General features: G+C 46.2%; 1 protein-coding gene across 5 annotated transcripts in view; it reads right to left on the minus strand.

The window, feature by feature from the left end:
* Positions 1–27,229, minus strand: part of CRADD (CASP2 and RIPK1 domain containing adaptor with death domain) — a 177,335-nt gene that overhangs the window by 135,489 nt on the left and 14,617 nt on the right. Inside the window, exon 3 of one of the 5 annotated variants that reach the window (XM_047788287.1) lies at positions 15,162–15,220. The exons of the other annotated variants lie outside the window; for them this stretch is intronic. Within the exon in view, the coding sequence (XP_047644243.1) occupies positions 15,204–15,220 (17 nt within the window). The 3' untranslated portion in view covers positions 15,162–15,203. Of the gene's footprint in view, positions 1–15,161; positions 15,221–27,229 lie in introns of those variants that run through there. 5 annotated transcript variants of the gene reach the window in all.

The raw sequence follows: 27,229 nt of genomic DNA on the forward strand, positions 1-27,229 counted from the left end.
TATATTAACTCTTCTCACCAACACACATGATAGGTTTCCCTATTTATTCAAGTGTTCATCTATAATAAGCCTCAGTTAAGTCTGGTAGTCTTTTTCACATAAACTTCAATTCTTATGAAGTTTATTTCTACGTATGGTATAATCACCTTTACTTTTCAACTCTACTCTTATCTATGCTACTAGGTCTCATCAGTCTGAGTACCGACTGAGGACAACCAGTGTCATTTCTGATATAATTCTGTCCTTGGATGGGCTGGAGTACCATGCGGAAGAAAGGGCCTGAACACTATTATTTCATTTATTTAATAAACATATTGACTCACAGACTTGGAAAAACTTACAGTTTCCAAGGAGACAGGCTGGGGGGTGGGGGGTGGGGATGGGCTGGGAGTTTGGGATAGAAATGCTACAAAATTGGGTTGTGATGGTCGTTGTACAACTATAAATGTAACAAAATCCATTAAGTTTAAAAAAAAATTATGGAACACATCACATGCACTAGGCACTGAGTATTAAAACAGTAATAAGATACGATCCCTGACTTCAAGGGTTCACAGTTTAGAGGGGGATAAAAAAGGAAACAGACAAGCATGATCTAGCACCCTAAGGTGTACGTTAGAGAACCACACAAAGTCCTCCTCCAAGAGCAGAGAGTACGGGCAGGCAGTTTCACAAAGAGCTGACCCCAACCCCTAAGGCGGGTCCCAATTTCTCCCTTGAACTTGCCTGGCACACCTAACGTTGCGTGGAGTCCTCCAGACCTGAGGAGGGCCATTAACGCAGGGCTGGGCGTGCTCTGTCTTCCTGCCCACTTGCGGGTTCTCCTGCTGTCTGTGGCTGAGCCCAGGGGGCCAGGCACTGTGGGTCAAGGGACCACCCTTCCCATGCCCTCCCCCCCAATAACCTCGGGAGAAGGTCATCAGTGTCAAGCTGAGTCATGAAAGCTTCAGCTACTAGGGGGCCTGGCTCCAGACTCCTTAAAGCCATAAAGGGCTATCACGCATTTCTACACAGGAACATGATGTTCTGGGAGAAAACAGTTCCGTTTCGTGCCTAAAATGGTAACAAAGGAAATGAAAGCAAAACTGTTGTGTGTCTCCTGGACAGTGGCAGGTTCTAGTACCCAAATAAGCAGATCCGGGAAAGTTCGGGGATGCCCTACTGGGAGGACCATTTACCCATCCTCCTCAGTTCGGTATGAGCTGTGGAATCATCCCCTAACTACAGAGCCCTCTGCAGAGTGACCGCAGGAAGCTGTGCACGGATGAGGGCGGCACGGATACGCAGTCACTGGTGTTATCCTGAAGAGACCCCAGGGATCCATCCAGTTATTCAAAAGCACATCTGAAAAGAATTCACCTGCCTTGAACCCTGCTTGCTCAACAGCAGAACAAGTGAAAACATCACAAAATACTCAATCATAGCGATCTTTTTGATTGCTGAGCCTGAAAGTTTTCCCACCTGAGCGTCATAAATGAGACAAATTGCATAATAGGATAATAAGAGTTGCTGCTGAAAGACGCAATCACAAAATAACAGGACCTTTCAAAATCTAAGCATGGGTGGGTAATTAGCCAGGAATGGAATATAAAGAAAAGCAATTCCAAGGTTCCTGCTTCTTCACGTTATCGGGAAACCAAGATGGCCAAATGCCAAAGATTACTCTTTCGGTTACAATAGACCTTCTTATGTCTTCGGCAACAGCTCTAGTCCCTCCTGTTAACTGGTGTACTGTAGCACACTGTTTTTATCAGCCTAATCTCAAAGGCCACAATTCGCAAAGTTGCTACTTGTTCTTTCCTGCTGTGCAAACCAAACTTCTACCTGCTAAGATTCAAAGTGGAAAACAGGGAAAAATAATAACTTGTAGTTCTTTATTGTCATGTCATGTATGTATTTACCCGAATGAGATTTTTGCCTGAGTGAGGTATCCCTCCAGAATGAGTATTAGTAGAGCTTGGTTCTCCAAATCAAAAAGCAAGACCTAAGAAAAATCCAATATGTAATTAAATGTAAAAATACATGACGGTCCTAAATAAATAATACATGGTCTCAAACAAGCCCAACAAAGTTGAGAGAGTCATTAAACAGCTAAATGATTTACTTGTTGCCAGTTCAAGAACATTAACCACAGACACAATTAGCTGCAGATTTTGCAAACATTCAGATTAACTCAGTAGGAGAGTCACAGGTCTTGGAGTCAGCCCTGGGTTTAAATAACAGCACCATATGATGTCTTAGCTTGCAAATCCTGGAAAAGTCCATCTCTCTGAGCTTCCTCTTCTGCAAAAGGGAGGAAATACCTACCTCCCAGGGAGAGATTTTTGCAGATTAAGAGAGAGGTATAAATGAAACCTAAGGATGGAGAGACAGAGGAGGCATTCCACACCTAGCTAGATTCCTATGCAAATTCTCTGCCACTAAATGGTCAAAAATACATGTCCCTGGCTCCTCAACCCACAATGGATCCTTAGAATTGATAGATCAAATTCTTTCCACTACTATACACCAACCTCATTTTACTTTTAAGAAACTCAAGTCAATTCTCGTCTTCGGCCAAAGTGGAATTTCTTATATATTTCCAACCTTTTATTTCCTTGCTCTCAAAATACCATCACCACTGCCATCACCATCATTTCCCAAAGTAGTTCACAGGGGATTCTACCCGAGAGATGGGGCAAGACACGGGGGTGGGGGGGGTGGCAGGGGGGCGGGTAAGTCTTTAAAGGAGGTAGTGGAATCTGGTTCAATTTTTATCTTTTCAATCAACCAATACTATTTTTTCCTTCAAAGCAGAACTGTTTGAGACCACACAACTCCAAGGAGAGTGTAGCAGTTGGTGATAATAGATACTCAGCTGAACACTGCCAGTAATCATGGTGGCTTAAAACTTTTTTATCCAAAAAAAAAAAACCAAACAAAACTTTTTTATCCTTAAACATGTATTATTCCACTGATACCCATAATGGGCCACTGGTTTAAAAACAGAAGCACAGGGAACACTGATAGGGAAATACAACACTTTAAGGGAGAGATAAATGTAAAAATTGTAAGATGGGTCCTTATCATACATGTTACCTTCATTTACTTAAAATTCTTTTGTAGTATAAGCAAAATGTCCAAATCTACATTAAAAAAGACCTGAGATAGGAGTTCCTATCATGGCTCAGCAGAAACAAATCTGACTAGTATCCATGAGGATGCAGGTTCAATTCCTGGCCTCGCTCAGTGGGTTAAGGATCTGGCGTTGCCGTGAGCTGTGGTGTAGGTCGTAGATGCAGCTCAGATCTGGCCGCATCTGGCCCTACAAGCTGCTGCGGCTGTGGCGTAGGCTGGCGGCTACAGCTCTGATTCAGCCCCTAGCCTGGGAACTACCATATGCCCTAAAAACAGTGCGGCCCTAAAAAGACAAAAAAAATAAAAAAAGGAAGATCCAAGATAGTGGAGTTTCCGTTGTGGTTCAGCAGGTTAAGAGTCCGACACCGTCTCTGTGAGGATGTAGGTTCAACCCCCTGGCCTTGCTCCGTGGTTTAAGGATCTGGCCTTGCCGCAAGCTGCAGTATAGGTCACAGATGTGGCTCAGGTCCGTTGCTGCTAAGGCTGTGGAATAGGCTGGCAACTGCAACCCCAATTTGATCCCTAGCCTGAGAACTTCCACATGCCGTGGGTGCGGCCCTAAAAAGAATGAAAAAAGATCCATGATAGTGCCCGTTATGTCCAGTGTGCCCTATCCTATCGGGAGGATGTGTTCTCCCTGCTACTGAATCGGCGAGGGGGAGGGGCAAGTGAGAAGCCTGGGTCCTACCCTACAAGTCACTTAGGTAAGAATCAAAGATGCGAACTTCTTGGGTCCTGAGCGTTCTCATCTCGAAAAAGACGTTGTTTAATAAAACTCAACCTAGGCAAAACCCACCGGTGGCAACTAAAACCACCTGGTGAAAGAATTTTGGAAAGGAAAAGAGGGGACCCTAGGAGCTTTTGACTCCAAAGCACTTGAATGTGATCAGGGCGTGGCGCCCTCTGTGTCACACCTGAGACTAACCTTGAGCAGACCCCGCTCTCTGAGCTCCCATGATCGCCCTTCCCAACCTCCCTCTCCTGCACTGTCTCCAGCCCAGAGGCTGAAAGAACAAACCTTCACTTGCAACAAGGAGAAGCCCTATGAACGTTTCAGCCCACGAAACAAAAGCGGAAGTGTGCTGGCGACTGCCGGGGCATCTACTGCTTTTCCAGAGAGAAGTGGCACATGCAGGGGGAGCTGCCCCTTTCCCTATCTCCTGGCCCTACACAAGCAGTGTTGGGAGCTGCAGCCACCGTGCCAACCACGAGGAGAAGAAAAGCCAAGCACAGAGACGTGCCCTGATGCCTTTAAGCCAGAAGCAGCTGACCTCCGGACTTCTTGCGATAAGAGTAAAACGCCTCTCCTTACTCTGCCCTTGTCAGCTTGGTGGGTTTCGTTTGCTTGCTTGACTTGTTGGCAAGCAGACGCCTGACTGACGCAGTGCTCAGCAGATTCACTGGGCTTAGAGAAGCAAACGTTTTTCTGTAACCAAGAATGCCAAGCTCCTCAAAAAACAGTCACATGAAAGTTTAAAGGAAAAGGACACAAAGAGGGAAGGAAACTCTGTTTCTTCTCCTGCCCACAGACTCCATCCATGTCAAACTTCTACACAGCCAGCCCTCGGCCGGATTTCATTTCAGGATCAGAATCTCAGGACTGGAAGGGGAATTCACTTGAACCCCCTGAGCTCTCTCTAAATGACCTATTAAGCAGCTATCTAGCCTCTGCTTGAATAAAGCATAATGATAAGAGATGCCTGCCCTGGCTCTAGAAGGAGCCCACACCTACTCGGACAACTGTTTTAGAAAGGTCTTTGGAGTTCCCGTCATGGCGCAGTGCTTAATGAATCCAACTAGGAACCTTGAGGTTTTGGGTTCGATCCCTGGCCTTGCTCAGTGGGTTAAGGATCCGGTGTTGCCATGAGCTGTGGTGTAGGTTGTAGACGCAGCTCAGATCCCGTGTTGCTGTGGCTGTGGTGTAGGCCGGCGGCTACAGCTCCGATTGGACCCCTAGCCTGGGAACCTCCATATGCCAAAGGAGCGGCCCAAGAAATGGCAAAAAGACAAAAAAAGAAAAAAGAAAGGTCTTTCTTATATGCACCTAACGTTTCTATCCATTTGTCTTCTTTCCACCTTCTGAGAGACACGCAACACGGAGAATCTCTTCAATGAATGAGAACCAGCCCAACGGTTGGGGAGCTGTCCTGTCACCTCGCCTGCACACGGACGTGCCCCCACTGCCTCACCACTTCTTCCTGAGAGAGGAGCCGGGTTCTAAGGCAGCGCTGTCCAATAACGCAAGCCGCATACAGAAGTTTAAATTTTCTAGTGACCCAGCAGCCACATTTTTAAAAAGAAAAATGAGGTGAAATTAATTTCAATAATACATTTTAGATTAGACCAAAAATATTACCACTTCAAGAGATGCTCAAAGTAAACAATCGCAAATAGTTCACGTTTGGGGTACTACTAAGTCTTTGAAATCCGGGCTGCATTTCCCGCCGTGGGACACATGGGTGTGGAGCAGTCACCTTCGCACTGTGCAACAGCCACGATCGCTGAACGCTGCTGTACAGGACACCACAGGGCTGATGGAAGAACGTGCTGTTTCCTTAGACGGGCCACAGGCGCTGTTTGGGTACCCAGGAAAGCTGGCAAACATCACAGTGCCAAGTGTCTTGGCCGCTTTCAAAGGAGTGGGGAGGGGAGTCAAATCTCACGACCCCTGAGACCACATCCTCGAACTTCCAGGGGTCAGTGTTTCCCAATTGAGAAACTCTCTGCAAAAGTGGCTTTATTTTCCAATGTAGCCTCAAAATAAAAATATATTAAAAAAGATTTTATTGCATATAGAAATGGAAGAACTCTAAAATCCCAGTTTGAAAACCCTGCGGGAACAGATTCAGGGGGTGTTTATTCTTGCCTCAATTCAGCCACCAAACTACGTGGTGACCTGAAAAAAAAAACAATTGATTTTGCCAAGCCTCTTTTCTCTAAGGGTGCCCCAATTTCCTACCAAACAACACTGTTCTAAGCATTCACAAACCATCCTTTTAATCATCCATTCTAGAACTCTGCCCACAAGTAGCATAAAGCTCCCTCTCAATCAATGGTTTTCAAACCCAAATTCCTCACTACTGAAAATAAAGATTGCTTTTTTTTTTTTTTTGTCTTTTTAGGACCCTACCTGCAGCATATGGAGGTTCCCAGGCTAGGGGGTCGAATAAGAGCTGCAGCCGCTGGCCTACACCACAGCCACAGCAACTCGGAATCCAAGCCTCATCTGCAGCCTGCACCCCAGCTCATAGCAATGCCAGATCCTTAACCCGCTGAGCAAGGCCAGAGATCGAACCCAAGTCCTCGTGGACACTCACTGGGTTCATTACCACTGAGCCACAAATAGGAACTCCCAGGACTGAATTTAGTTACTTTCATAATCTTGACACTTTTCCACGCTTCAAAATACCATAAAAATAAAGCAATAATTAATTATGCCCAAGTTCTTTCAGTGTCCTAGAACACAATTCTTCTGGATCAAAAATCGCACTTAGGGAGTTCCCGTCATGGCGCAGTGGTTAACAAATCCGACTAGGAACGATGAGGTTGCAGGTTCGATCCCTACCCTTGCTCAGTGGGTTAACAATCCGGCATTGCTGTGAGCTGTGGTGTAGGTGGCAGACGAGGCTCGGATCCCGCATTGCTGTGGCTGTGGTGTAGGCCGGTGGCTACAGCTCTGATTCAACCCCTAGCCTGGGAACCTCCATATGCTGCAGGAGTGGCCCAAGAAATGGCAAAAAGAAAAAAAAAAAAAAACGCACTTAGTACAATGAGGTAGAATGGCTGTCATTGAAAAGTCTATAAATAACAAATGCTGAAGAGGGTGTGGGGAAAAGAGAACCCCCCTACACTGGTGCGGGAATGTAAGTTGACGCAACCCCTATGAAAACAGTATGGAAGTTGCTCAGAAAACTAAAACTAGAATTACCATATGAGCCAGCAATCCCACACCTGGACACATACCCAGACAAAACAATCCAAAGCGATACACGCACTCCTATGTTCACAGCGGCCCCACTCACAGCAGCCAAGACTTGGAAACAACCTAAATGTCCATCAAAAGATGAATGGATTAAGAGGATGTGGTACATATAGACCATGACATATTATTCCGCCATAAGAAAGAATGAAATAATGCCATTTGCAGCAACGTGGATGCAACCAGAGATTATCATACTAAGTGAAGTAAGTCAGAAAGAGAAAGGCCAATACTGCATGATATCACTCATATGCCGAATCTAAAACATGGCCCAGATGAACCTACCTGCTAAACAGAAACAGATTCACGGACACAGAGAACAGACTTGTCGCCTCCAAGGGGGAGGGGCGACGGAGAGGAATGGACTGGGATTTGGGGGCCGTAGATGCAAACTATTACATTTAGAATGGATAAGCAGTGAGGTTCCACTCTATAGTACAGGGAACGATATCCAACCTCCTGGAATAAACCACAGAGGAAAAGAACATTTTTTAAAAATGCATACATGTGTATGACTGACTCACTTCACCGTACAGCAAAAATTAGCACCATATTGTAAATCAACTAAGCTTTTATTAAAAAAAATTTCAATTAAGACAAAAAAAAATCTTACTCTCATTGTGAACAATAATCCCTTACAATCCACTTGACTTTCTCAAGCTTTACTTTCACGTTACTGCGGATTTTACTGTCCTCTTCAGGAGGACCTTTCTGCCTTTCGTTTATTCATTTTCCAAGTACGTGTTAAACATCTACTGTACACGCCAACGCAAGGGGAATACAGAGGGGACAGGAACAAGACAGGCAAAAGCAGACCCTGCTTGCAAAGAGCTGACAAGCCCGTGGTGGATGAAAGACAACACACAAGCAAATACACGAGCAGGACAACTTCAGGTAGAAAGATCTAACAACGCAGCTCACATTCGAGAGCATATCGTGTGCCAGACACTCTTCTAAATATCAACTAATTTAATCTTCATAACAACTCTATGAAATATGTTCTGTTATAATCACCCTCATCTTATACATGAGAATAGTGGGAAACAGGGAGCTTCAGTGCTGGAAAGAAGAGGGAAACTGTTGAGGGAGAAGAGCGTGGCGGGTGCACGACTGTGTCTGGGAGCGAGGAGAGGTCTTTCTGAGGTCATCTGGACGGGGCCTTAGATGAAAAGCCAGCCGCACAGGAATCGAAGGAGGAGTGTTCCAGAGAGAGGGCACAGCAAGTACAAAGGCCCTAAGATGGGATGAAGCTGGCGGGATGAACCTGAGGGAGCCCAGCAACAGAACAAAACAAAATAGAACTGAAACATAAAGCAGGCAGGAGGACTTCCCTTGTGGTGCAGTGGGCTAAGGATCTGGCTCAGCAGTGGCTCGGGTCACTGCTGTGGTGGAGGTTTGATCCCTGGCCCAGGAACTTCCACGTGCTGTGAGCTCAGCCAAAAACAAACGAACAAACAACAGGAAAGGAAAGGAAAAGAAAAGAAAAGAAGAGTGGGAGGAGCTGAAGAGATGGGGACGGGAGCCAGTTTCTGATGAGTCTGTATTTTATGCCAAGTACAACGGGAATCCACCCAGGTATTTTAAGCTGGAGAATAACACGATCCCATTTACATTTTTTAAAGATCTCTGGCTGCTCTGTGGGAAATGAATTATAGGAGGCAAAAACAGAATCAGAGAAACCATTTAGGACACGGAAGATGGAGGCCAAACAGCAGCTGAGGAATTCAAGCTTCCCTCTGCCACTGTCAGCAGGATAATAGCAGCCCAGAGCGACAGGCTTGCTTCCTTCTACCTCATGGCTCACCTGCCCTGCTGCTAGAGTCACTTGCCCCAGGCTACACAGAGAACCAGAGAAGAGTCCAGATCGTTTGGCTTCTGATTCCAATCTCCGCTCAAAGCAAGGGAAAACTTACTATGTAAACGTCCAACAGAGAGCAAAACAAGGGCAGCACGGTCAGTGACCATCTTCGGCTGCTCCTCACTTAGGCCCCAAAACGTTCACAGCACCTCTCCCTAGAAACAACTCACAACTCAAAACCAGAGATCAAATAACACGCAAAGGCCTGGGACTTTACTAATAATACTCTCCTTTTCATCGAAAAGATAATGAGGGAATTCCCACTGTGCTCAGCAGGTTAAGGCCCTGACACAGCGTCCATCAGGATGCAGGTTCGATGCCTGGCCTCGCTCAGTGGGTTAAGGGTCCAGGGTTGTGGCAAGCTGCATCATAGGTCACAGACGCGGCTCGGATCTGATGTGGCTGTGGCTGTGGTGTAGGTCGGCAGTGGCAGCTCCGATTCGACCCCCAGCCTGGGAACCTCCATACACCACAGGTGTGGGCTTAAAAAGACAAAAAGAAAAGGCAATGAGCATCTAAGCATGCTGGTGTATACTGTCTGTAAACACCGCCATTCATAATTCCTCCCATCCCGAAACGTGCGTGCTCCCTAACCCACCAAGAGGTGAAGCTGACTTCCCCGCTCTCTGAATGTGGGCTGGCCTGCAATGCACTTGGAGCAACAAAATGTGGCAGAAGTGATGCTGTGCCAGCTCCAGGTCTGGGCCTCAAGAGAAGGGGCAGCCTCCATCTGCGCATGCCTGGAATCCCACCGCCATGCTCTGCGGAGGCTGGTCCAGACCCCAGAGGAAAGAAGGCCTTACAGAGGAGAACAAAGGTGCTCCCACATAGAGACACACGAGCCCTGTGAGTGCAGCTGCTCTGGACATTCCGGTACCAGCCAAGCTCTGAAAAACCGAAAGCATGTGCTCTCATGACGACACCGGCTAATACCACGTGGAGCAAAACAACCACTCAGCCAAGCCCGGCCAACCCACGAAATTGTGAGAAATAATAAACTGTTAGTGTTTTAAGCCACTACATTTTAGGGTAGTATGTTATGCATCGAGAGATAACCGAAATAAAATGTGAAAGCTGTTGATTCCACAGGCCCACTGCCAATCATGAATGCAGTCTGGGAAAGCTAAACAGACCAAATCAACCTGAAAAAACCCACGGCGGAAGATACCTCATCATTGTTTCATGTCCCTGGGAATTTAATTTAGCCTTGCTTCTTCTGATATCTAGGAATATGTATTCATTTTACATTAGAAGCAGAAGCACTCTGATTTCTCACAGTCAAATAAATGTAACACATTTTTATTAAGAATCTCTTAGGTACCCTATGGATACATAAAGAACGAGACACAGGCTCTGCCCTCTAAGAATTTATATTCAAATAAAAGAAATGTATGTACACAAATACTTCCAGGCGAAGCAGAATGTCCTTATGTGATAATCAAATCATATAAATATTAAGTACGATGGAGAAAATGGATCATTCATATGGAATTTCAATAGATCAAGACAAAAGACAGGATATTCCAGGTAGAAAAACGAACAGGAGTCAAGACAAGGAAGTGGAATAGCACAGCGCAGGTTTCAGGAATGGCACGTTCTAAACAGGAGACCAGCGTGCGACCTAGCCACTCCAGTCCAAGCGAACCCCACCCGTGTCAAGCCCGAATTTAGTGCCTATCACTCCCGGCTAAGAAGAGGGTGGTTTGTAGGATCCCAGGTTATAAATGAGGACCTCTGGCGTCAGGGTATTGAAACAGATGATCTATGAAAGTATCAAGTTCACGTTCATTTCTCTTTCACTCCACCTTGCAGGCAGCCTGCATCATCATCCATGCTCCACTTTTTGCTAAATGCTTCCCGTTTCAAGGGTCTGCATTCGCTTCCTCATTTATTCATTCAACCGCTTTTTTACTGGGCACCAGCTATTTACCAGGGACTCTTGTTGGCATTGAGAACACAACAATAAGCAGACAAACAATGGCCCTGGCTTCACAGAGATCAGCAGTGATAAAGGACAGGAAGTGGACAAGGTGGGGTCAGGGGAGGTTGGAGGAGGGCCCATGTGACCAGAGATCTGACTGCAGTGAGAAAAGAAGCCACAAGAGTACCTGGGGAAACAGCATCCCAGACAGAAACGGGAGCAAATACAGAGGTCCTGAGATGTCTGTATATTCAAGGGAGGAGGCCAGGCCACTGAGTGAGGACCAGGGAGGCAGAAAAGGAGAGAAGAGGAAGCAGGGACCCAGGTCACATAGGGACTTGGAGGAAACGGCCAACACCCTGGATTCTGTTTTCACAAAACAAAACCCTGGGAGTCCATCTCCTTACACCTTTGCGCCTTCTTGCACACACATCACCTGTACTTGTACGTGCCCCTTAAGCCGTATTCTGTGGGTTTCTATTCATCTCTCATGCTTCAGTCCTATTTTCTCAACTACGTCTCAAGGGCAAGAATTCTGTCATGTTCTCCTCGGCATTCCCAGGGCCTGGCACCCAGGGGAGCGCAATAAATCTCTCTGGAAGGTGATAACGATGATGTAATGCCTCAGAGTCCTTTCCAGCTGTAAGATCTACGGCGCCTTTGAACTCTCTTGACAAACGAGTTTGCACAATGACTCAGAGGACTGTCCCCTTTCTAGATATTGTGAGATTACCGCCAGGCCCCTTTGAGGGCTCACATCCATTAAACGGCTGGGATGACTTACATCAGAGTCTCTGTTTACATGAAGACAGCACCACTTCGAAGGAGGGTCCTGGCACGTGTAACTATTTATTCGTATTTGTCCTTTAAGCCACTTGAACCCCCAGGAGAAGCATAAATTCTGTGAAACAAATGCTACCCGGATGTGAGTCCATCATCGGCCATTACACACGGCCTCACATTCTTTGTTTCTCCTCCTGGTTAAACGGGGGAGGATAATCCCCTCACTTTGAGTCTGGGTTCCTCTTAGTGACTTGCTTGACCTATCAAACGCAGAGGAAGAGGTATTCAGGGACGTAGGGGGCTGTGTCAGAAGTCTGGCGTCTTCAGGTTTCCACCCGCACCTTTTGGGAAGGCTCCCTCTAAAAATCCAGTTGCCACGTTGTGAGTAACCCAAGCTCATGGAGAACCACGTAGCCGTGCTCAGAGCAGCAGCTCCAGGGACACCGCCTGCCAAGAGCCAGCATCCGCTGGCAGCCACCCCAGCCCAGGCACTAGACACATGAGTGAAAAAGCCATCTTAGAAGCAGACCCTCCGGCCCCAGCCATCTCAACCAACAGCATACGGATCAGAGAAAAGGCACCTGGCTGAGCCCTTCCTAAATCCCTCACTCAAAAAATAAGACAGTCATCTGAATCTGCCAAGTTTGGTGACAGTTTGTTATACAGCAATAGATTTTTTTTTTTTTTTTAAATCATCACAGGAGTTCCCACTGTGGCTCAGTGGTAACAAACCCAACTAGCATCCACAAGGAAGTGGGTTTGACTCTGGCCTCGCTCAGTGGGTTAAGGATCCGGCATTGCCATGAGATGTGGTGCAGGGTGAAGCAGCAGCTCGGATCCTGTGTTGCTGTGTTGCTGTGGGCAGCTGCGGTTCCGATTCAACACCCAGCCCAGGAACTTCCATACGCTGCAGGTGTGGCCCCAACAACAACAATCACTACTCGCGGAGTGCCTCTCCCGAAAGTGTTTATTAAAATGTCAGATACACACAGCCCAAGGTGTGTCCTATATCCAGCGTCTGCTCTGCTCAGAGATATGATCCTTTGGGTGTGACGTGAAGGAGATAAATTAGGTGACTTTGACTGAGCACCCTGAATAAATCTTATTAATAAGGTTGCAGACCAAAACAAGTCGCCTGCAAGTTATCCAGTGCAAAAGCCACAGCATACATTCAGATTATACAGAACACCGAATTATGCCATTGGGCCAATTATACATAGTTTCACTCAGTCACCCTGCAGGTAAGAAAACAATTTATTACACTACTTAAAAAGCATGAGTGGGACTTAAAACAGAAATAAAACGTATCATTCTATCATCAAGAGAAAAAGATCCAACTGCTAAGCAGCAATGGCCTGCAAGACTGAGAATCTCTGAAACTTATTCTCAGTCGGATGCTACCAGAATGGCAAACACTCAGTTGCAAATGGTCCTCTCCTTTAAAACATCTTTTTCTTTGGACCAAAGAGTTCTATTATGAAAACAAAAGCTCCTCAAAAGGGGCAAGCATTTCTACTCCCCTCAGCATGAATATCACTTCCCCCCAAAAGCAATCATTTCAGACCCTGCAAGTGAGAGGCCCCTGGGAAAGCAGCCTGCTCTTTTTACACCCCTCTGGCTCCTCCCTCTCGCCCCTGGCTACCTCCTTCAAGTCATGTTTGGCTCTCCAAGAAAATAGAGAACCACTAAGAAGACCCGAGGAGGGAGGAGGAGACAACACGAAAGGAACAAATTTTGGTAGTAAATGCTCAGAGCATCACATCTTCACAGAGACTGCCACAGTGAAGTGTGTCCAATCATATTCTATCACTGACATTTTTTCAGAGTATGAATTCACACTCAACCCTGAGTGCACCATTTACAAATATCAACAGAAGAAAATGACTTCTCTAGAAAACACCCTAGGAAGTTCCCGTCGTGGCTCAGTGGTTAACGAATCCGACTAGGCACCATGAGGTTGTGGGTTCGATCCCTGGCCTTGTTCAGTGGGTTAAGGATCTGGCGTTGCCATGAGCTGTGGTGTAGGTCGCAGACTTGGCTCAGATCTGGCACTGCTGTGGCTCTGGTGTAGGCCGGCGGCTACAGCTCTGATTGGACCCCTAGCCTGGGAACCTCCATATGCTGCGGGTGAGGCCCTAGAAAAGACAAAAAGACAAAAGAAGGAAGGAAGGAAGGAAGGAAGGAAGGAAGGAAGGAAGGAAGGAAGGAAGGAAGGAAGGAAGGAAGGAAGGAAGGAAGGAAGGAAGGAAAGAAAGAAAGAAAGAAAGAAAGAAAGAAAGAAAGAAAGAAAGAAAGAAAGAAAGAAAGAAAGAAAGAAAGAAAGAAAAGAAAGAAAGAAAACACCCTATTAGCTAAGGGCATAAACAATGTGCAAATGGCAAGATGCTTTTAAGGGAAAAATCATCACCTTCCAGATGTATAAGTACATACTTACCTGAAAATGCATTTATTAGCAATACCAACAATAAAATCACCAGAAAAGGGACCAAAAATGTCAACATTTACATCACGGGAAGCTATATGGATGCATGCAGTTTTCAAAAGAGAATTCCAGAATTTAATTGCAGAAGAGGCCCTCTCATAAGAATATTTAGTGAAAGACTAAGCATTTCCTTCACATAGAAACCAATCCTTCAGCAGCAGTAAATCATTAACATGGCATAGCAAATGTCTAAAAACATATGTCTTCATATTCCTACACCGTGCTACATTTCTAAACCTGCTTTTAAAAAGGCACAAGTGGCCGGTAACACCATCAAAAGTAAAGAGAGTGACATTTTGGTTATGTGGCTCTGACAATCAATAAAAGGAAATTTAAACAGGAATTTTCGAAATGAAACGGAGGCCATAAATGGTATTCTTCCCATTTAAGTCAGAACTTGAGCGGCTCCCTGTCCTCCACCTCTGGGAGCCATTATTTAAATGTTAAATTCAAAAGAAAAGGGATGTGTTAGACCAAAACTAAATAATGAAAGCAGGTTTGGCTAAATGTCAAACCACATGATACTAAGTTTCTTGCACCTTCTTATGAAAACCTGCTCCACGCTCTTCTCTAAGGCAAAAGCCTGGCTGATGAGGGAAGGGAAAGTATTTGACCTTGACCACTTCAAAGCACTAAAGTGGTCTGTCTGAGGGTTCAGGCACACAGGAGCCTGTCACCAGGGTACTGAGGACGTATCTTTCCCATTTAAAATGAACTTTCCTCAGAAAAAGACCGGTTATGAATACATGGACATGTAAAGGGGAATCTGCAGGATACAGGAATTGAATCATAATGTCCTCGGGATCCCAGATACAGGAAAATTTAATAAACAAATTATTAAGTGATTTTTCCAATTTCCAGAACCTCTGCGATTACCTGGTGCTTTACTGCATCTACTCAAAAAATAATTCTCGATGCCCTCTAGGCTGCAGGCACTGTCCTAGGCTCTGGGGTGCAGGGTGAACCAGTTATGGCAACCCTACCTCTCAAAGATCGTGCAGTCAAAGGAAGGGTAACTCACAGGTCGAGTAAAAACAAGTCCAATCAAGGGCAAAGATCAGTTTCAGATCGTTTTGGATGCTGTGGAGGAAATAAAACAGGATGACATGACAGAAAGTGACTTGAGAAGGATCTAGTTCACCAGGCACTAGTTTTCAGAGCAAAACGAGATGCTGGGCACACCGGACCGAGGGGAGAGCAGAACAAAGGCCACGAGTAGGACCACAGAGGCCAAGTGCAGAGACCCCGGGAGGCCTGCATGACTGCAGCACAGGGAGCCCGTAAGTGGCGGGAGCAGTGGATTACCGGGCCTGGCGGCTCTGCTGAGGAGCACGCACTGGACTCTCCACGCCGTGGGAGGCCACTGGAAGAGGGTTTATGCAGAGGAATACCATAATTGGGTTTCTTTTTTTGTTTTTTAGGGGGTTTTCGGTCCTTTTTTTTAGGGCTGCACCCATGGCATATGGAGGTTCCCAGGCTAGGGGTCGAATCAGAGCTGCAGCTGCCAGCCTACACCACAGCCACAGCAACACAGGATCCTACACCACATGCAACCTACACCACAGCTCATGGCAACGTTGGATCTTTAACCCACCGAGCAAGGCCAGGGATTGAACCTGTGTCCTCATGGATACTGGTCAGAGTCGTTTCCATTGAGCCGCAATGGGAACTCCTGGTCTGTATTCTGAAAAGCTGGTTCTGGCTGCTGTGTGGAAAATGGTGTGTGTGCACACAGAGTCCGTGTGGAGGCTCCTGCAGTAATTCCATCACAGGAAGGAGACCCACAGACAGACTTGGGGACTATTTTAGAATGCCTGCTCGGAGAGACATGGTGGGGAAAAGTTGGTGTAGACACGGACTAAAGAAGGGCGGGTTCTAGGGTTGGGGCTGGAACTATGGGAAAACCAAGTGTGTTTGGTTTGGCTCCCTCCTTTCTTCTCCAGGTGGACGGCTGGAATTAGAAGCTGACCTACTTCCGAACCCAGAAATCTTTTAATGAAGAGTATTAAATGGTGATTTCCAGATTAATCTTTTCCAGTTTTGCTATTTTGCTACTACTAATTATTCACACAAAGGCTCAAAATAATTTCAAGATAAGTGTGCATTAAAAATCAAAAGCATACACAAATCTACATGTAACAGAGTTTCATAGAGCTGTACCAATACACAGAGCACAAGGGAAAACTATCCCAATAAAGTCTATGTTTGAGTTAAGAGTAGTAAGTCAGGAGTTCCTGTCATGGCTCAGTGGTTAACGAATCCGACTGGGAACCATGAGGTTGCGGGTTCGATCCCTGGCCTCACTCAGCGGGTTAAGGATCCAGTGTTGTCATGAGCTGTGGTGTAGATGGCACACACGGCTCAGACATGGTGTCGCTGTGGCTGTGGCGGAGGCTGGCAGCGACAACTCCGATTAGACCCCCAGCCTGGGAACCTCCATATGCCGCGGGTGCGGCCCTAAAAGGACAAAAGACACACACACACACATACACACAAAAGAGTATTAAATCAATGACAATTTCCTGGTTTTGACAATGGACTATGGTTACATACGACATTTTCATGGGGGTGGGGGGGTACTAAGAGAAGGGTACCTGGGATTGCTTATACTATTCTTGTCTTAAATTATTCCAAAGTAAAAAGTTTTTTTTTTTAAATCTTGCCTAGATAGAATATGATAGATGATAATATGAGAAAAAGTATGTATATGTATAACTGGCTCACTTTGATGTACAGCAGAAATTGACAGAACACTGTAAATCCACTATAATAAGAAAAAATTTTTAAATCTTGTCTAAGGACACAGAATGAGAAGGAAACAGGCAACATCTGAGCCTAGATCAACTGGTTTCTAGTTCTTTTGACTATATTCTCAATTACTCAAATGTTCTTTTGTTAATTAAACTATAGTTGATTTACACATTGTGTTAGTTTCAAGGGTACAGCTTCAGATTTTTTTCTATTAAAGATTTTTACAAGATATTGAACATAGTTCCACGTGCAATAAATCCTTGTTGCTTCAAATGTTCTTTAAATTAAAAGGTCCTGAAGAGGGCAAAAAAAGCAGTATCTAACTGGCACCCGTTTCTTACAGCAGCTGCTTTCCTTTGCAGGGGAGGAAAAATTCTTCCTTCTTTCTTTCTAGGTTCTTTGGCTGGCCTAATAATTTGATGGACTGAAGACAGATTAGCAAGAGAAAAATTTAATTTCATATGTACAGGAAACCCATAAAAATAAGAGACCCAAGGGTGAGTAGGGAGATTGAGGCTTATATACACTCCTGAGCTGAGGAATGGGATGGGGTCTGGGGCCTCAAAGGGGAGGAGAGTAATTCACAGGACAAGAAGAAGACCAGATGTTTGGTAAATAGGTATTTGCCCTGCCAAACAGATAAGGTCATTCAGATAAAACCTTATCTCCGGGAATAGCTTTTTTTTTTTTTTTCTTTATCAAAAGAATAGTCTTCTTTTTTTCTTTAGGGCTGCATCTGCAGCATATGGAAGTTCCCAGACTAGGGGTCAGGTGGAGCTACAGCCACCGGCCTGCACCACAGCCGCAGCAACACCAGATCCGAGCCACATCTGTGACCTATGCCATAGCTCTGGGGCAAAGCCAGATCCCTAACACACTGAGTCAGGCCAGGGATTGAACCTGCATCCTCACAGACACTATGTCGGGTTTTTTTTTTGTTTTGCGTTTTGTTTTGTTTTTGTCTTTTTAGGGCTGTATTCGCAGCATATGGAGGTTCCCAGGCTAGGGGTCTGATTGGAGCTGTAGCTACCAGCCTACGCCACAGCCACAGCAATGCCAGATCCGAGCTGTCTCTGTGACCTACATCACAGCTCATGGCAACGCCGGATCCTTAACCCACTGAGCGAGGCCAGGAATCGAACCTACAACCTCATGGTTCCCAGTTGGATTCATTAACCCGAGCCATGAGAGGAATTCCTATGTCGGGTTCTTAACCCACTGGGCCACGAGGGGAACTCCCGATAATAGCCCTCTTTCTGGGCCAGGACCCCTGTCTGAATTCTCTCCGATAGTTAAAGAGAAGTAAAAGCTCTTGTGTCTGCTGGGTCTTCACAGCCTTCAACTCAAAACAACTCCGTGCCCAAGGGGCACATTTTGGGGCGGCATATTCTGCTCCCCTTCACTTTCTAAAGAGAAACTGCCTTTGTGTCCCCTTTGAAGGTAGCAAGATTCTTGGGCTGTTTGCACTTCTCCTGCCCGCAAGAACGGTCATCATGCAAGCCAGCAACCTCGGAGCCGAAATGTGCATTTGGCTGTGGCTCTGGGAGTCTACAGCAGGTGTGGAACAGTTTTAAAACAATTTAAATGTCTGTGTTTTCCTTTCCTGAGTGAGTTGAACAAAACAATGTAAATGATTGGAGCCATTCGTGCAATGAATCAGAACAGAGCTCAACAAATCTGGATGGCCCAGAACGAGGAAAACCAGTGGCCTGGGGTGGGTGACTTGAGCCTATGTGTCCAGAGCCACTGCTCTCAGGGCCTTGCAGAGAACCATCACTCATGCCAAAGGCCAGCAGCTGTGTTCCCACACTCGCCACGACACCACAGCACCTAAAAGAGTTGCGGGGGGTTGGTCTGCTTGTTTTGCAGGGTGGAAGGAAGGGTGGGACAGGGTGAAGCACGCACTGAGACGTTCGAGGCAAGAAGATCCTGAAAAGGAGTCAAGGAACAGGGGGCGCTATTTCCCTCTCACAAGGGAAACCAGAGACAACACCTTGAAGGTGGGGTCCTCCGTCCCCCCGAAAGTCTACCGCCGATCAGGCCCTGGCAGCACCACCCAGAAGCCAACTCAGAAAGGACCTTCTCAGTTAAGATGAGAAATGGAATGCAAGCCTCTCATCTCTACTACACTCTGGGGACACCTGCAAGTCGGCCCTGGGAGATGGGAGGTGGAGGGACGTTTGTCTCCCTCCCAGGCCAGCTCCCTGGCACCTGAGGTTCACGCTGCTACCCCGTCAAGCTCAGATCCAGGGCCTAGGTGGCCACGGCATCCATCAGCTCATCTTCTCTCTCGTAGCTGTCTCTCTTTTTTTTAAAAAAAAATACACCAGTTCTTCATTGGAGCCAAACAGCAATCTATGCGTGGTCCTTCCCCTCACAGAAGCCCCTCATTCAAGAACCCACCTGGTGAGGAGAGCGAGTACCTGACTCAGAAAGGAAAACTGATGAGCACACCCAGGGCAGGAGGAGCTGGATTTGCCGAGAAAAACGGATTCCACTTGCAACAGGATGGGTTTAACGGTCCCAGGAGGCACCCTGAGAGGACACCTTGGAGAATAAGCTACCCAGCACCTGCTCTGTCTGGACTGGCTTCTTCCCTAGTAACCAGGGACTTCTCTTCCTTAAGACTCAGGGTCACCCTCCAAGCGCTCTCTACTCCCGCCCATCCCTCACCCCACCTCCCCCAGCTGAGAGCACTCCTTCGTGCCCCGGGCTCTGGGGGGACGCCATCCTTCGGGATTTCTTTGCGGGCTGCTGTTAAAGGTTCAGAATTTCCCGCACATGTCACCCCCCCGCCAGTCTAGACGAAAGATGCCTTGCTCGACTTGCTATTTATGAAATCCTTTTGATACCTTGTGGAGCCCAGAGCGCTCTGCGAACACTCAAAAGGTATTGCTAACACGTGCCTTAGGGAGTTGAGAAACCCAAGCAGCCACACTTCTGAGCAACAGACAGAAGGAGCACAAGGGCCATCTCGGCGCCGGGAAGAAAATCTTAACCTTGGTTGGCACTACCTGTCAGGAGGTTTGAGTTTCGGTGATAAGCAGCTGCCTTCAAAGGAGAGGAAAACAAAGACAGAGGAGGGGGTTGTTTTTAAAAATACACAAGACACCTAGTGGATGGGAACAAAAGGCAAAGGCTCCTGCTTGCAAACCTTGCTCAACTCTCTTTGTGGTTAGTCCTTAAATGCGAACATTATCTCATCACCCAATACTTGAAACTCTTGAGACTGAACCATGAGTGAGTGTAGAGAATAAGCTGAAATTAAATCCTCCTGTGAATGTGCAGAGTACAAAGGACTTTTATCGGTTTGGTTTACCTAATTCCTTTTTTCTCTTATGTACAATTTTAGCAATGAAAGAAAAGGTGAAACGGCCCTGGTATGACACATCTCTTCCGGCAAAATTTTAGCCAAAAGACACGACGAAGATAATGACATACTTTCCCAGGAAAGGTCGGCGCTGAAGAAAGGCCTCTCTGGTTCTGACTCTCCAAACAACTTTAGAACCAGGCATTAGCTCTAATCCAGCCCTCTGGTAAGCAGCACGAAAAGAAAGGCAAACGAAGCTGATTCCTGTCATGCGAAGCTATGCGCCGGCCTTTCCCACTCTTTATAGGAAGAATGGGCAGACGCTCTCGGCAAAGGCACAAAGAGTAAATGTTTTTTAGGCTTCGTGGGCCACAGGGTCTCTACTGCAACTCCTCGGCTCGCTGGCACTGTGTGAAAATAGCCGTCGACTACACAGAAACAAGCACGTTATTTACAGACACTCAATCGGAATTGCATACCATTTTCACATGTCATGAAAGCTGCTTCTTTTGGTTTTGCCTCAATTCTTTAAAAGTGAAAAACCTATTCTTAGCTCACAGGCCACCTAAAAACAGGCAGTGGACTGAGTTTGGCTCACAAGCGCTTGGCCGCAGTTTGCCCAGCTTTACCCCAAAGGCAAGGGGGCCAAATGAGCTCAGAAACTGCTCAGCTTGTTTCGCAAAGGAGAAGGTCATGGGGCAAGGAAGGAAGAAAGGAACAGAAGGTGAAGGATGCCCATAGAAAGGAGGAGACTGAAGCCCAAAGGGAGAGGAACCCAAGCAAGAGAGGCGAGAGCTGGGGCCAGGAGGATCCCGGAGGCCTGGGGCGGGGGGGAGCTAAAATAAAAAAGCAAAAGGCCACGTGTCTAGGGCATTTGTGGAAAATGAAGGGGCAGCTATATGACTAGCCCAGAGGGTGGGCCATGGATTAAGAAAGTTGAACGTCATAACAGTGCAGATTAATGGAGGAGCCCAGAATTAAAGAACCAGGGTTACGTGCTATGCGCACAAAGTTATTCTTTTGGCAGACAAGGGCAGTTAGGCAGTTAGAAGTCTCCTGGGTCATGTGCATGTTGGAAGGGGTGATTTTCATTTTGCTTTTTTTTTTTTTTTTTTTTTTTTTGCTTTTTAGGGCCACACTCAAGGCATATGGAGGTTCCCAGGCTAGGGGTCCAATAGAAGCTACAGCTACCAGCCACAGCCACAGCTACAGCCACAGCAACAAAGGAACCGAGCCGCGTCTGCGACTTAACACCACAGCTCATGGCAACGCCGGATCCTTAACCCACGAAGCGAGGCCAGGGATCGAACCTCATTATTCCGAGTTGGATTCATTTCCGCTGCACCACAATGGAAACGCCTTCGTTTTGCTTTTACTTTGTAGGGCATTCCTAGGAATATCAGTTCAAAGGGGTCAATCCTGAAAAACTTCAAATCTTCAGTCTTCAAATTCCCCTCCTCTGTAAAATGATCTGGCCCTGGGCAGAGCGGGGCTTCAAGGGTTCTGACTGCTGTACTTAGCTCTCTACTTAACCTGCACCTCCGCTAGTGGACTTTTCAGCAATAAGAAAGTAAAGGAGCACCCTCCCATGTGAGACTCCATCATTACCACAGTTACTAATAATGCTGATAAAATGATTTAATACCCGGACAGACAGGTAAGCATTTATGCTGCACAGAGACCAGAACAAACTCTATTTTAAGTGTGGAAAAATGAATGGCTAATGGCTGGTATTCAGCAAACACTAAAGAGAAACTACAAAGAAATGCCAAGGAATCACTTTCATGGAGAGTCAAGAACTAAAGAATTATCATCTGCTGGGTATCTGGGAAAAGCTGAAAAATAGGATAATTTTTTTTTAACCATTAATAGTGTTTTAGGCTCAATGTCTCCCCAAAATTCACATGTTGAAGCCCTAACCCCTAATACCTCTGATGTATTTGGCATCTTTAAAGAAGTAATCAAGTTAAAATGAAGCCATTAGCCTGGCCCTAATCCAACCTGCCTGGTATCCTTATAAAAGGAGGAAATTAAGGCACATGGGGAGGCAGGGGGGATGCACAGACATGTGCCGAGGAAGCAGGAGGGCGGGCATCTACCAGCCAAGGGGGCCTCGGAAGAAACCAAACCTGCTGACAACTCGATCTTGGACTTCCGGACTGTAGAACCCTGGGAAAATACATTTCTGTTGTTTAAGCCACCTAGTCTGGCTATTTCATTTTATGGCAACTCTATCAAACCATCATAAATAGTCATGGTGCTTGGAAATGAAGAGGAAGGTAAGGGGAGCAAAAAGGCCAGCACAGATTCACTCATTCAACTAGCAGTTACCGACCTCACTAGGTATCCAGTAAACATGCTAGGTTCTGAGTCTACAAGAATGAAAAACTCAGTTCCTGCCCTCACCAAACTCTTAGCCTGCTTGAGCACAAAAATTCTAACATGCTATGGATATGTCACAACAGAAATGTGCCCCCCGTGCTTTGGAAACACAGAAGAGTTTCTCAGCCAGCCATGGAGGGGAGCATACAAAGCTTCAAGAAAGAGGTGATTTCTGGAGGAGGGGGTCTCATTTAAGCGCTTGAAGATAACAATAATAACAACAAAAAACTGTTTCAGGAGGAAGTAAATAGGAATATATGCTTGAACTGGAGAAAATAAATATCACGGCAGAGGCGGAGGGGGAGGTTTGATGTGTGAGTTGACGGGTTGTATTTTGGCCATGTTGAGGCAGCTCTCTCTGGGCTAGAGATAGAGATTTTTAGAAGCAGTTTGCATTGAAGTGGTTATCAAGCCAGGGGTACAGACAGGCTTGGCCCAAAAGGAATGATGCCAGCGAGAGAAGAAGAAGGATTTGACAGAACTCAGAAGAAGAGCATTGAAAAGGCAAGCAGACTAGGCAGCTGAGAAATAGCAAATGGAGAGACAGGAGGAAAAACACAACCAAGGAAGAAGGTAACCTCAGGACTGAGCAAGAATGGCCCCCAGGGTCAGATGCTGCCAAGACATCAAGTGGCAACCTTGAAAACGTCAACTGACTTAACCCAAGGTCACTGATGACCTTTGCATAAACAGCTGTAAGAGGCAGAAGTCAAATGCCTAGAGCTGGAGGGGTGAATCACTGTGTTCGGATGGGAGGAGGCTCCTGAAAACCCATGGAAATAAAAGCTTCCTGAGTCATCTTGCGGGGGGGGGGGGGGGTGTGGAAGAGGAGGAATCAGACAACACAGATGCCCTTGCAACAAACTCGGTGGCGGGAGTCTCATCCTGTCCCTGCCCTCCCCTGCCAGCCGGCTGCTTTAACACAGAGGGAAAGGCGAGAGGTTGGGTGGGGAGAGGATGACATTTACCATGGGGTATCAGCTACCATGAAAAATACCCTCCACCCATCCAAAGCCCCTTATGCTTTAGCAGATTTGTTCGTATGTTAATCTGAACAACTACTCTTGGAGAAGAGCAAGAGGCAGCTCTATTTACACACAAAGAAGTTATAGTTAGAGGAAAGGAAACAACTGAAAAACAAAATAATGCCCCAGAGGTCACACAGCAAATAAAGGTAGAAGCAGGACTCCATCTGAATCTAGACCATGTGTCCGAGAGCTAACGGAGCGTCTTCACTGAAGGAAATGCTCTGTGGCCCTGGGCTGGGTCTCGGCTTCCTCATCTGAAAAATGGGAGCAACACAGGACCTGCCTCACTCTATGGGTAGTGAATGCAAAGCACCGGAAGGGGCTGGCTCACGATACGTGCCCAAGAAATGTGAGTCCTTGTTCGCTTAGATTCCATGAGCCTGACCGGTGCATCATCCACACCCCAGATGTACCTGGTCCTGGAGAATGTTGATAACTGTCCACACCTGAAACCTGGGCGTCAGCCCAGAATCCTCCTTTTCCCCCAGCTCAGCGTCCAGCCCGGCAGCGAGTCCTTCTAATCCAGGACTCCACAACCTTCATTTCACTCCCGTCTCCCTAAGGAGCCTTATTAGGCATTTTGTATACCTCCCATGAAGTTTTAATATCATGGATAACTGCGTTATCTGTTATGACTACGGCCCTTTCAAAGACCACAAACCACCGAGGTATCTAAGGTTTTTTTACACGCCCCCTCCCAACCAACTTCCCCCACTCGGGGCCACATTCCCCACTGAGGACACCCACATGCACTCACCCTTGCCCCTCAGTCTCTCTCGAGCCCACTTCCCCTTTCTCTATCCTCAATGCCAGCGCCTTGTCCTCCTAAGTTTTCATCTGGAATATTCCAACGGCTTTCTAACTGGGCTTCTTGGCTTCATGTCCACCAGCTTCCCCACCAAAAGCCACCGAAGGGACCCAAGCACAAGTCTGTCCGCGCGGATCGCGTTCTCAGAGTTCATCAGTTGTGCTCCACCCCCTGCTGGACTTGACAAGGTCCCTGCAGAGCAGCCCTGGGCCTGAAGCCCCAGCCTTGCTGCCACCACCCCTCCCTTCCCCACCGGACACCACGGCCGTGGCCTCTAGGCCATGGCACCTCCTGTTACCTCTGCCTAGGATGCCCTCCCACCTTGGCCTGCCGGGTGAGCGCCTACGCACTCTTCACCACTCCGCACAGTAAGACACACACGCACTCTTTAAAGCCTTCCCCAAGTCTGTTTTTACCGCAGACTAAGTAGGAATTTCATGGTCCCTTTCACTATCTCTGTGTCACGACTCCTCAGTTGCTCCAATGATGATAATAACTAACATTCGACCAACATCACCTGAATGTGTAACATACGCCAGCCTCTGTTCTAAGCGCGTTCCATGCATCATCTCATTGACTTGAGCACCCTGAGGGCAGGGATTATACCTTAGTTTTTGTACCTGTTTGACTGTTGGCACATGGTAGACAGTCAACAAATGCTTGCTGAAATAATGCAGGAAGCGAAGGTTTGAGGTTGCTCAGCCTGTTCTTTTCTTCTGCTTTAAACAGCCCCTCCTACAACGGTTTATGGTGTTCGTCCTGGTAATAAGGAGTGAGGAGGTGGGATTTGATTATTCTGCCAAAGGTTTGACCAGTTTCTCTGAAATATACTCTGATTTCATGGGGGGAAAAAGGTATTAGGAACACTTTTCCAAATGCAAGGGGGAAAAGTCTCACCTACAATCCAGCACACTCACCTATTTACAAATAGAGTCAATGTGAAGGATATAAATATACCTTTAAACGCCACAGGTAATGGCTTAATCACCTGTAGTCTAACAGTTTGGGAAAACAATAAAGAGAAAGATTTAGAAACTTAATATTTAAAAGCATACAAACAGAAGACTGTGAAAAAGAATCACGTTATATAAAAATCTAATGAAAGACTTTGAAATAGAATACTCACAGAAAGACAAACAGAAAAATACTTTAAACAGCAGAGTGAAAACTACTACTCCTAGTTCCTTAAGAGTCACTACAGAAGGTCATCTAAGTCCAATGTCCCCACCCCTACTCTCTGCTAACTGAAATACCAACCAGCCTGAATGCTAATTTGCCAAGTCTCCTGCAAGTTCATTCAGAAAGTTTCCCTCTCTGAAGAAAGGTATGTATTTTCACACACACACATATAATCTTCTGAATTTTATCCTTTATCTGGCATCACATGGATTTAAGTGCTAGTATCAAGTGAGTAATACCTGTCTAGAAATGCCTCAAGTTCAGAAAAGAGAGAGCCTGTAAGACAAAATTCCCTCCTGTAAAAACCCACACACTGCGTTTCACTACTCGTTTATTATAAACCGTGGTTATCTCTGGGCAAGAAGATTATGGGTGATTTCCATTTTCTTGATATCTTTCTAGAGTCTTTTTTTTAAAAAAAAAAACATGTATTGCTTTCATATTTGGGAAAAGAAGCTATTTTCACTTTTAAAAACCTATGTTTTGGTTAAACATTAACCACACTAAATAACATTTGTTATTAATTCACAAGTCACTTTCACATACGGCAGCTAATCTCCCATTTTTGATAAGAAATATACATACTTCACTTGACATGACATTATAAACTATAATTTTAAAACAAAAGAAATAGACATACTTTAAGCCACCACATCTGCTAAGCACGCGAAGGCCCCCAGATGATGGAACCGTGACGCCTCTAGTTCCCGTCTTTGAACCTGGACAGCTCAAGGGACAGAAGACAGTGAAAACTCACACCACGCCGGTGTCCGGATCTGGGACCTAAGACACCAGCAGCTTCTACTTCCTGCCTTTGGGAACCACCACCATCCCGTGAGGAGAGCACAGCCGCTCGGAGAAAGGCCTACGTGGACAGAAAACATCAGCACCCATTTACCAGAAGCATGGGCAACCCACTTGGGAAGCAGGTCCTCCAGCCCCAGGCGAATCGCCCCAACTGGCACCGGGTGGAACAGAAATGAGCTGTGCCTCCTGAGCCCAGACCACATTGCACATTCATGAAGAAAATACATGACCATTCTTTCAAAACACTAAGTTCTGAAGGCGCTTGTTCCTCGACAAAAACTAACAAGAATATCATATGATGCTTTAGGTACCTGCCTCCACCTGTCCCCAGTTACAACCGAGGCTCTTTCAGGATGACTCTGCCTTTATATCCATCTTCACAGTCATTTCTTCATTCAACAAACGTGTGAAGATTAACACGAATCTAGCATTATGCTAGATACTTTCTGCAGGTGCAGAGATAAAAACAGTCTCTGCCTTAGGGAAGACCATACTCTATGTGCAGAGACAAAGCAAAAAATAGACAATGACAATCCCAATCCCAAAGGCTTAGCAGAACAGCCGGCAATGGAAGATACTCAATAAATGCTGCCTAACAAATGAATGAATAAATCAGGTTCTAAGAACTACTTTGGGAATTACACACTATCTTCCTTCTACAGAGGAGGTGCACCAATTAGCAACATTATTCGTTCGTAGCTCTAAATTCACCCTCTTTGTCCTGCTTTGGGATCCTGGGGCTGGACCCTGCAAACATTTGTCAGATGGTGCAGTGTTAGTTTTCATCAATAGAGGGCAGTGGAGGGACACCGCAAGGCCACAGG

The sequence above is a fragment of the Phacochoerus africanus genome, chromosome 7, assembly GCF_016906955.1.
Source record: "Phacochoerus africanus isolate WHEZ1 chromosome 7, ROS_Pafr_v1, whole genome shotgun sequence".
NCBI classification, from domain to species: domain Eukaryota; kingdom Metazoa; phylum Chordata; class Mammalia; order Artiodactyla; family Suidae; genus Phacochoerus; species Phacochoerus africanus.